Raw genomic sequence first — 11,316 nt, forward strand, 5'->3', positions numbered from 1 at the left:
AGAATTTTACAATTTTGTTTAGGCTGACAAAGCTATAGCTACCGAGAAGCTAGAAGCAGCTAAGCCAGCATTAAAAGAAGCCGATGCAGCCCTCAACACCATCAAGCCAACCCACATCTCAACAGTGCGTAAGTTAGCTAAGCCACCTCATCTCATCATGAGGATTATGGACTGTGTGCTGTTACTGTTCCAGCATAAGATGGACTCGCCTTCGTTAGACCCAGAGAAGCCTTGCATGAAGCCATGCTGGGGGGAATCATTGAAACTTATGGGAGGCAGCAACTTCTTGCAAGGACTTCTCTCTTTTCCAAAGGTAACAATTCAATTTAATTCTTTATTAATACATAAAAAAAAATATGATAAAATTAACTTCAAGAAGGTAAACAACAAAACAAACAACATCAAAACTTTCAAAAACAATTATTTCTCCTGTTAACATAATTATTAACCGGCAAAATCATGCACTGCCATAAGAAAATTTAATTAATCAAAATAAAAAAATAGTTCCCTCTATAACAATGCTATACAAATCATAACGCAAATCTGAATAAAATGAGCATTTGAGTACAAAATTAAATTCATCTTCATACCTAGTTAATCATAACGTGATTATGTCTTTCAATTCTCTATGATAATTATAAAAAGTTATATGTAGCAAAATAAGGGTAATGAAGAAAAATGTAATGATTTTTGTAATAGTTGCTTTTATGTTGTTTTATGTAATAAGATGTACATAGGGAATTCCTTCATATTTTAATTCTTTATTGCATTGTAAGTGAAGATCGAGAATAATGAACTTAAAATCCCTCTTGCTGTGTTATTGTTCCTACACACATTATTTAAATGACATATTCACTTAATTATTTTGTTGTTCATCCATTTTAGGATAGTATTAATGAAGAAACGGTAGAACTATTACAGCCATATATGGACATGGAAGATTACAACATGGAGGCTGCTAAGAAGTCATGTGGTGATGTAGCTGGTCTCTGTTCCTGGACTAAGGCCATGTCTTTCTTCTACGGGATTAATAAACAAGTGCTGCCGTTAAAAGTAAGTTTATATATCATTATTATAGTTCCCTTTTTATGATGGTGTGAGTATGTCAAATGTACGGTACTGTGTGTATTTACATGTGCAAAGAAAACAGAAAGTGTGGAACATACAAAAATCCATGTTAAAACATGCAATAATATGCAACTAAACAGACTAAGCACCCCCCCCCCCCCCTACCTCCACTCCCTGCCTCGTTTATGTTTATTCATGTTGTTATGAAATATATTTTGCCTTTCCTAACTTTGATCAGAGTTTTATATTATCATTATATTTTCGTTATTTATGTAAACTTCTGTCTTTGTAGGCAAATCTCATTCTACAAGAAGCACGTCTTGATAAAGCAATGGAAACATTACGAGAGGCTCAGAGTCAACTAGATGAGAAACAGAAGGAATTAGATGTGGTACAGGCCATGTATGATAGTGCCATCGCAGAAAAACAGGTAAGAATATGACGTTTCATAGACTTTTTATTTGTAATGTTACATTTCTTAAAAGTTACAAGCACCAACAAAGTTTTTTTAGTAGAAGAATTAATTGCACTTTCAAGAATTATAATATGTAAGCTCCTCACCATTATTTGATGAAGAACTTGGCAAAAAAAATGATACCTATTATACAGCAGTCTCTGAAAGCTTCAAACACATTGTTGGCTAATACTATTATTTTGATTTGATTTCTAGGCACTGTTGGATGATGCTGAGAGTTGCCGTAGAAAGATGAACAATGCTACAGCTCTCATAGAAGGTCTTGGAGGTGAAAAGGTTCGTTGGACAGAGGCTAGCAAATCATTTGAAGAGCAAATCAACAGGTAAACAACAACAATCCTATCTATTCTTGATTCATAGAAAATATATCTTTCCAGATAGCATCCCTGAGGAGGAGAGAACCTTTTATCATTTTGGCAATCTAGTTATCAGTGGTTTTTCTGTTCATACTGTACTGTTGTCTCCTTAACCTCTGTCTACACTATCAAACTAGTTTGACAAAAAAAGTGTGATATGCCCACATTTGGTAATGATATGACATCATCATGTTCATATATAGGCATTTGGTAATGATATGACATCATCATGTCCATATATAGGCACATCACATTTTTTTGTCACATAAAGTTTGATAGTGTAGACAGAACGTAAGAATGTAAACATTTTTTATATTTTATTCCAGACTTGTAGGAGATGTCCTTCTAGCTACTGGGTTCTTGTCCTATTCTGGACCGTTCAATCAGGAATTCCGAGAATTGCTTATCAAGAATTGGAAGAGAGAGATGAATGTCAATAAAATTCCATACAGTGATGTAAGTAGTGGCACTGCAGCTTAATGGTTAACATGCTTGCCTACAAATCCCAAAGTCCTTGGTTCAAGTTTTTTTTCCATGGTCAAAACATTTCCACTACCTTAAACCCTGTCTACACTATGAAACAAGTTTGATATGCCCAAATATAGTAGTGATATGCCCAAATATGGTAGTGATATGCCCAAATATGGTAGTGATATGACATCATCATGTCTATATATGGGCACATCACTTTTTTTTATTTTAACATGTTGCTTTATTCATATGTGTTTATTTCAGGACTTGAACATCAGTGGCATGTTGACTGATTCAGCTACAATTGGTGAATGGAATTTGCAAGGCTTACCAAACGACGAGCTGTCAATCCAAAATGGCATCATCGTAACCAAGGGAACACGATTCCCGTTGCTCATAGATCCGCAAGGTCAAGGCAAGACTTGGATTCGCAATCGTGAAAGCGATAATCAGTTACAGGTCACGACGTTGAATCATAAATACTTTAGGACTCATCTTGAAGATAGTTTGTCTTTAGGGCGCCCTCTGTTGATTGAGGATGTTGGCGAAGAGTTAGATCCTGCTTTGGATAATGTACTTGAGAAAAACTTTATCAAATCTGGAAGTACATACAAGGTTGGTTTGTTTAAATAATTTATTCGATAATTATTGTTTGAAACATCAAAAAACTCAACAGTTCTTTTCAGAACTATACATGGTGTACCGCAAACTTTATATCAACTTATCCAATAATTTTAATGATTCAAAATGACCTTGTACTCTTTTAAAAAAACAAACACTGTAGAAGTTGTGTTTGCTGTAAACACAATTTGTTTCCCTTAGCTACTTAAAATCTAAGTTAAGCTTTATTTATATATCATGGAGGCTAGACCAACACTGGGGTGTTCCTCTGTTGACTATGCATGAAAATGTACGTACAAGATACAAGAAACTTTATTTGTCTTCGTAAAAAACAGCAAAAGAAAAGTCAGCAAATCCGATTAAAAGATACATATATAAAACGGACTAAAAAGGACAAAAAGACATTCCTCAAAGTAGCTTACTGCTTTATATCAATAATGTATCTCAACAAATATTACAAAAACAGCCACTTTTCATTCTGTGTATTCCTACATTTCTATGTTACTATTGTAGGTGAAAGTTGGAGACAAAGAAATAGATGTGATGAATGGATTCTGTCTGTATATAACAACGAAGCTGGCCAATCCTGCATACACGCCAGAGGTCAGTGCCAGAACGTCCATCATTGACTTCACGGTCACCATCAAAGGACTTGAAGACCAGTTGCTAGGAATCGTCATCTTGACGGAGAAGAATGAACTGGAAGCTGAAAGAGTCAAACTTATGGAAGAGGTTGGTGAACATTTGTAATTTCGTTTCTAAAGCTCCGTCTGCACTAGCAAACTTTATGTGAAAAAAATGTTATGTGCCCATATATGGACATGATGATGTCATATCACTACCATATTTGGGTATATCACACTTTTTTTGTTAAACTAGTTTGATAGTGTAGACAGAGCTTTACAGAGTGAAGTATTAAGGGCGTGTTCAGACTTATTTACCTGTGTAAATTAGTAATCTACCCACCAAAGTTAACTATAAGTGTTCCATAAATCAGCTTAGCGGGTAAGTAAATAAGCCTGAACAAACCCGTGGAATGTCAGTTAAATGTGTTTATAAACTTTTTCACAAAAAAATAGTTTTATTTATTGATTCTTCTTGCTTTGCACAGGTCACAGCAAACAAGCGCAAGATGCAGGAACTAGAAGATAACCTTCTGTACAGACTAACAAGTACAGAGGGCTCACTAGTAGAAGATGAGTCACTGATTGAGGTGCTGAAAGTCACTAAAGAAACGGCTGAAGACGTTAGTGAGAAACTGACGATTGCTGCTGAGACAGAGATACGTATAAACACAGCAAGAGAGGAGTTCAGACCGGTTGCTACTAGAGGAAGTATCCTGTACTTCTTGATAGTGGAAATGAGTATGGTGAACGTTATGTACCAGACGTCTCTTAAACAGTTCCTTGGGATCTTTGACTTATCCATGGCAAAGTAAGTTTATTTGTCTCTCATAAATCCCTTTCACATTGCCAGCAGCAAAACTTGGTGTGTACTCTAGGGCTTGGCAATGTGAAACGGGTTATTTGTAGATTTAAAAGACTTTGAAATGGCTTGTTTTTTACATTGTTCCATTCAAGGTAGAAACAGATCTCCTATATCACATATGCACAATCAAGTTTTTAAATACTCTTTTAAAACCAGTGAGAAAAGTTTAGCTCTTTCTTGAAGTGTTGTGTATATATCTTGACCTCAAATGTTTTTTTACATTAAATCTCACCTTTTATTCACAGATCTACAAAAAGCCCCATAACAGGTAAGCGTATCAACAACATAATTGAATACCTGACATATGAATCGTTCCAGTACACAGCCAGAGGGTTGTATGAAAACCACAAGTTCCTATTTACACTCCTGCTTGCGCTCAAGATTGACCTGCAAGGAAAGAAGATCAAACACGAGGAATTTCAAACACTTATCAAAGGTAAGATTCTGTTGTTCCAATGGACTTAAAGTGAATTACTATTACTACTGTGTAGCTATTCTATGCAAAATGTACTACCAAACCCAAGTGTAAGCCCACTCCGAGATATAAGTCCATCTCCTGAATTTTGAGACATTTGTATGGAAAATTATCTTTCATATTGTGGTTGTTGCATATAATGCCACCAAAGAAGAGGCTGGGCTTATCTGAAATCAATACAGTTAAAAATGTTTTATTAATAATTGTCCATTCCACTGTAAATGAAATGAAGTTAAATGTTGATGTTTACTCTTGTGACTATAGGTGGCGCTGCTCTAGATTTAAATGCAGTGGAACAAAAGCCCAAGAAATGGATCTCAGACATGACCTGGTTGAACCTGGTCCAGTTGAGCAAACTTCCGCAGTTCTCACAGATCCTAGGTCAGATAGGTCGCAACGACAAAGGCTGGAAAGGTTGGTTTGATGAAGATGCACCAGAAGAGGCTGTGATTCCAGATGGATATTCTGCTTCTCTTGATGTCTTTCGTAAGCTTCTGTTGGTGAGGTCGTGGTGTCCGGATCGTACCATTCCGCAGGCTAGGCATTATATTGCAGGTTCTATTGGTGTTAAGGTAAGTCTTGCTTGCTGTAGTATGGTGGTATGGTATGGTGCCCAAACATGGTAGTGATATGCCCAAACATGGTAGTGATATGCCCAAACATGGTAGTGATATGCCCAAACATGGTAGTGATATGCCCAAACATGGTAGTGATATGCCCAAACATGGTAGTGATATGCCCAAACATGGTAGTGATATGCCCAAACATGGTAGTGATATGCCCAAACATGGTAGTGATATGCCCAAACATGGTAGTGATATGCCCAAACATGGTAGTGATATGCCCAAACATGGTAGTGATATGTCCATTAAAGGGCACATCACATTTTTTTGTCACATAAAGTTTGATAGTGTAGACAAGGCTTTAGAAGTGTTTTGTCTTAAAAATAAATTTTATGCAACAATTGTTTTTTTGTAGTTTGCAGAGGGTGTTATTCTGAATATGGAAGAAATGCAGAATGAAAGTACAAAGCGTGTTCCATTGATCTGTTTCCTGTCAATGGGATCTGATCCTACTGAGAACATTGAGAGACTAGCCAAGAAAATGGGAATCAGTAAGTTTAAATGATATCATTCAATGTAATAAGTTATATAAAGCTCTGTCCACACTATCAAACTAGTTTGTAGACAGAGCTTTATTCATTCATACATTAATGTATATCTCTTTTATTGTTCAATTGTATATTGATTACAGGATGCTCTGCCATCAGCATGGGACAGGGACAGGAAGTGCACGCGAGACGACTCATTTCAGGATGCATGCAAGATGGAGGATGGGCACTCCTCCAAAATTGCCATCTTGGTTTAGATTTCATGGATGAATTACTTGAAACAGTAAGTTCACAGTACAATATAAATGTATTATCTAACAAATATAAACATGGCAAGCTATTTTGCATGCAGGTGTAATTTATACCGTACATGATTAAGTATAATCCCATGCTCAAGTATTTATACACCTGATTTAGACTAAATATGATGGAAAAAAAACTTTGATCAATTTCCATTGTTATTTAATTCCATGTTAGTATAATCCCACCCAATAATTTACCCAGACTATACTCAGTCATATAGAGTAAAAATAATACTAATATGATAGGGTATTGTTCTGCTACTGTATTTCATACTCTACTCTCCATGCTGTATCTCTCAATATTCCAGCACTATGATATTGATAGGAAATGTGATGTGTTGCCTGTATTATTTATAGTCTATGATACTATCCAACACATTTGATGCTGTTTTATGGATTTTCCTATGATACTGGGTCAATCTAGATACAGTACTAAGAATTTATCATATCTCTTGGTGTATTTCAATGATATATTACACTGACTCAATATGTTTGTTTTCGCATTAAGGTGTTGAACACAGAGAGTGTCCATGAAGCCTTCAGAATCTGGCTGACCACAGAAGTACATCCAAAATTCCCAATCAATCTCTTACAATGCTCAATCAAATTCACCAACGAGCCTCCGCAAGGAATCAAAGCCGGTATCAAGCGCACATACGCCGGCATCACTCAGGAACAGCTAGACATATCCAGTATGCCCCAGTGGCGTCCCATACTCTATGCTGTTGCTTTCCTACATACAACCGTTCAGGAGAGGCGTAAGTTTGGTCCGTTGGGTTGGAATATTCCATATGAATTCAATCAAGCGGATTTCACAGCGAGCGTTCAGTTTGTTAATAACCATCTAGATGATATGGACCCCAAGAAGGTAAAATATTTACAATTGTATTTACCAGATACCTGTGCCAGAAGGCAAAACAACCATATAACTAAAACAATTCAATTTTAAATATATTAACTATAGTAATGCTCTGTCTACACTAACAAACTTTATGTGCCAAAAAATGTTATGTGCCCATATATAGACTTGATGATGTCATATCAATACTATATTTGAGCATATCACTACCATATTTGGACTCATCACAATTTTTTGTCAAACTAATTTGATAGTGTAGACAGAGCTTAAGAATCTACACAGTAGCCTTCCCATTACCTAAAATACTTCTCTCATTACCAGGGCGTATCATGGAATACCGTTCGATACATGCTTGGTGAGGTGCAGTACGGTGGCCGTGTGACGGACGACTTCGACAAACGTCTCTTGAATACATACGCCAATGTCTGGTTTTCAGAAGAGATGTTCAGTGACAAGTTTGAATTCTACAAAGGTAAATAATTCTGAAAAATAAAACAATATTTGTGAATTAATTTATTATTATGGCCTAAATGTGTGTGAGGTGAATTTTTGTTCTGTGTTTTTTTTTTCACTGATAACCTGAAACATGTCAAATTGTCTTAATTTAGGATATACAATTCCAAAGTGCCGTACCATAGATGAATATCGTGGAGCAATTGAAAACATCCCGTTGGTTGACACACCAGAGGCGTTCGGTCTCCATCCCAACGCTGATATCACCTACCAAACGAACATGGCTACAGAAGTAAGTGACCAGTACATCAGCATTAAGTTCTGGTTGGAAAAGCAGACCTTCCCCCTGCAATGGTGACATAGTAGAAAGAGTTACTTTATCTTAAGCTCTATCTACACTATCAAACTGTATGTGACAAAAAAAATTGTGATGTGCCCAAATATGGATATGATGATGTCATATCACTACCATATTTAAGCATGTCACTACCATATTTGGGCACACACACTTTTTCAAACTAGTTGATAGTGTAGACAGAGCTTTAACCCTGGGTTTGAAACATTGTCGGCAGCAAAGATTTAAATGTATACATGGCCATTAAGAAAAATCTCTCATTTTCTTCTTCTAGGTTCTTGATACCATAGTGAACATTCAGCCTAAAGACAGTGCAGGAGGTGGAGGAGAGACACGTGAGGCTACAGTGTATAGGCTAGCCAATGAGATGCTGGAAAAACTACCGGAGAACTACAACATGTTTGATGTAACCATTCCTATTACAATAACAATTAAGCAAACTTATATTTATTATACTTAGACATTTATATTGCTATATATTCAAAGTAAAATAGTTCTTTAATAGTAAAGTATATTTCAACCATTAAACTGATTTCTTACTAGGTGAAAGCACGTCTGCAGAAAATGGGACACCTCCAACCCTTGAATATCTTTTTACGACAAGAGGTCGACAGAATGCAAAAGGTCATAATAGCAGTACGCAGCACTCTCAACGACCTTAAACTCGCAATTGACGGTACCATCATCATGAGTGAAAACCTGCGTGACGCCCTTGACAACATGTATGACGCCAGGGTACCAGCATTATGGCGCAAGATCTCCTGGGATTCTACCACTCTCGGCTTCTGGTTTACGGAATTGATTGAAAGGAATCTTCAATTTTACAGCTGGGTGTTTGAGGGTCGTCCAAATGTGTTCTGGATGACTGGGTTCTTTAATCCTCAAGGATTTCTGACGGCTATGAGGCAAGAGATCACAAGAGCTCACAAAGGCTGGGCTTTGGATAGTGTGGTGCTCCATAATGATATGACTAAATTCCTGAAGGAAGATATTAGTACGCCTCCTAATGAAGGTACACAGCCTAAAGCGTAATAAAAAGTAGTTCATAGAAATGCTGTTTCTCTTTTATTAACTCATAACTTTATTCTTTATAGTAAAAATGAATAAATATTAAAAGACAGCATAAATCTGAAAGAAATAATATATAAATAATTAAAATAATATATTGTATATTTTGGTTTTATTTCTAGGTGTTTATATTTACGGTCTTTTCCTTGACGGTGCTGGCTGGGATCGACGAAACTGCAAACTCATTGAACCGCAACCAAAAGTATTGTTCACACCGCTTCCCGTGGCTCACGTGTACGCCATCAACCAAGTTGGAGGCAAGGATCCAAGACTGTACGAATGCCCAGTTTACAAGAAACCTCAAAGAACGGACCTGACATACATATTCCCGCTGTATTTGAAGACCGTTCAGCATCCAGATCATTGGATCTTGAGAGGTGTCGCCCTCTTGTGCGACACAAAATAATTTTTTATTCCTAGAAATCAAAGTATCAAAGTTTTGTCTTCCCAAATTGTTTATTTATATTTGTCGATTTTCTTAAATACATACATTTTTTATTTACTTAATTTTGTTTTTTTCATTGATAAATTTTTTAAGATTTATCAAATACTTTTAATAATGTTATTAGGTTCATGTTTTCTTTTTTAATTGCCAGATATTTGGTTTTTTTTGTTATTCATATTTTTTTTAAATATTTTTGCTACACACTTGCGCAATATATTACCCTATATACTTTTTACTTTATATATTATGAAAACGTTGAACTTAAAAATAAAAGAGTTTATACTATACATGGATAAACTATTATAAAACAATGAAGTGTTAAACACCTCTTGAAAATAATAGAACAGTCCACTCACCTAAACTTTACCAATTGTTATGTACGATCTTTACAGAATAAACCAAATAGTATAATATTGGACCAAAGTAGATAAGATAAAGATAATGTTATTTTTTAGTGAAATTTGCTGTGAAATATATATAGATATTTATGTGTATCATTTTTATTTTAAAATCATAATAATATATAATAATAATCAAGTGATTGAGTGTACTGCAGTAATAATACAGTATGTACTGCAGTAATAATACAGTATTAGTAGTTTGAAGTGTTTTTGACGTATACACAGGTCACTTTAGGTGATACAGATTAGGACCATAGAGGCCTTTCTAAATTATAATAAAACACAATATAGATGATAAAATGCAACAAAATATATGATGGTAAGAATCCGTCCAAATGTATTAACTTAACTTAATATAGCAATTTACATTAATAATGAATAATAATTAAAAAGTCCAAATAAACTATATTAATTCAGCCTACACAAATATTTTTTTTCTGTTTATTGAGTTTTGTGAATTTTAAATAACATAAGTTCTTGGGAATATAACCTCGTCGAACCCCATGACGCTAGGTTGCTGTTAAAAAAAGGTGTTTGTATTTGATTCCCACGTGCATTTTTAAAAGTGATTCCCACGTGCATTTTTAAAAGTAATGGAATTTTGATGACGTTATCATGAAAGGGGATTCCCCGTACGGTTTATCGTTGAGCTCCTATTGTTCAATTGTAGATAGCGCCCTCATTTGGTTCCTGAAAGATTGGCTCTCAGTGGGCCTTCTACGTCACAAATCCGCTTCGTGGAATGCACGTACGGCACTGTTACAGTAGGCGACTTATTATTATCAAATCATTACAGATTATTAACACATTATGTTTTCCAGAAAATGTACAGTTTGATGGATTTAATTGACAGTAAATAGAAATGAGAGATCCTGAATTCATTTTAACAGCCTCCGTTTAACCGTGTTCTACGAAAAATAATTATTGTCTCCGATCTCATCTCAGTCGAGATTTTGAAACATGAAAATTGACTGTCTGGGTTTTAAATATTGTAGGTCTATTATCGAGGTATATTATTGTGAATTAATTAATGTACCTTCTATATAGGCCCTATAAGGTATAGGTTCTCAAAAGGAGAATTGTAGGCCTATTTGGTGGTGTGATATTTATTGGTTGTATGTAGTAGGCTCCAAGTCTGTATTTATTGTCTTTTTTTGTTTTATTTATTTTTTATTTCGATTTTTGTCTGAAGCTCAAGTAGGTCTAGTATACGTATGAAACGCAAAAATATTTATCTTTTTACTAAAATTTAGTAAAACTCAGACTAGTAGTAGTAGTAGTAGTAGTAGTAGTAGGCCTATATAAATTAATTTACTGTATGCCTACACGCTATAAAAACGGCGTTGTTTTTTAATTTGAACATATTTA

General features: G+C 35.3%; 1 protein-coding gene across 1 annotated transcript in view; it reads left to right on the forward strand.

The window, feature by feature from the left end:
• Positions 1-10,362, forward strand: part of LOC140055629 (dynein axonemal heavy chain 5-like) — a 123,809-nt gene extending 113,447 nt beyond the window's left edge. The window contains exons 55-72 of the mRNA XM_072100972.1: positions 23-313; positions 886-1,053; positions 1,361-1,498; positions 1,739-1,866; positions 2,226-2,355; positions 2,635-2,985; positions 3,505-3,723; positions 4,103-4,425; positions 4,725-4,915; positions 5,219-5,526; positions 5,933-6,068; positions 6,209-6,348; positions 6,876-7,235; positions 7,548-7,698; positions 7,835-7,971; positions 8,309-8,440; positions 8,578-9,046; positions 9,225-10,362. Of these exons, the coding sequence (XP_071957073.1) occupies positions 23-313; positions 886-1,053; positions 1,361-1,498; positions 1,739-1,866; positions 2,226-2,355; positions 2,635-2,985; positions 3,505-3,723; positions 4,103-4,425; positions 4,725-4,915; positions 5,219-5,526; positions 5,933-6,068; positions 6,209-6,348; positions 6,876-7,235; positions 7,548-7,698; positions 7,835-7,971; positions 8,309-8,440; positions 8,578-9,046; positions 9,225-9,508 (4,056 nt within the window). The 3' untranslated portion in view covers positions 9,509-10,362. The remainder of the gene's footprint in view (positions 1-22; positions 314-885; positions 1,054-1,360; positions 1,499-1,738; positions 1,867-2,225; positions 2,356-2,634; positions 2,986-3,504; positions 3,724-4,102; positions 4,426-4,724; positions 4,916-5,218; positions 5,527-5,932; positions 6,069-6,208; positions 6,349-6,875; positions 7,236-7,547; positions 7,699-7,834; positions 7,972-8,308; positions 8,441-8,577; positions 9,047-9,224) is intronic.
• Positions 10,363-11,316: the final 954 nt, after the last annotated feature.

This window comes from Antedon mediterranea, chromosome 7 (genome assembly GCF_964355755.1).
Source record: "Antedon mediterranea chromosome 7, ecAntMedi1.1, whole genome shotgun sequence".
Lineage (NCBI taxonomy): Eukaryota > Metazoa > Echinodermata > Crinoidea > Comatulida > Antedonidae > Antedon > Antedon mediterranea.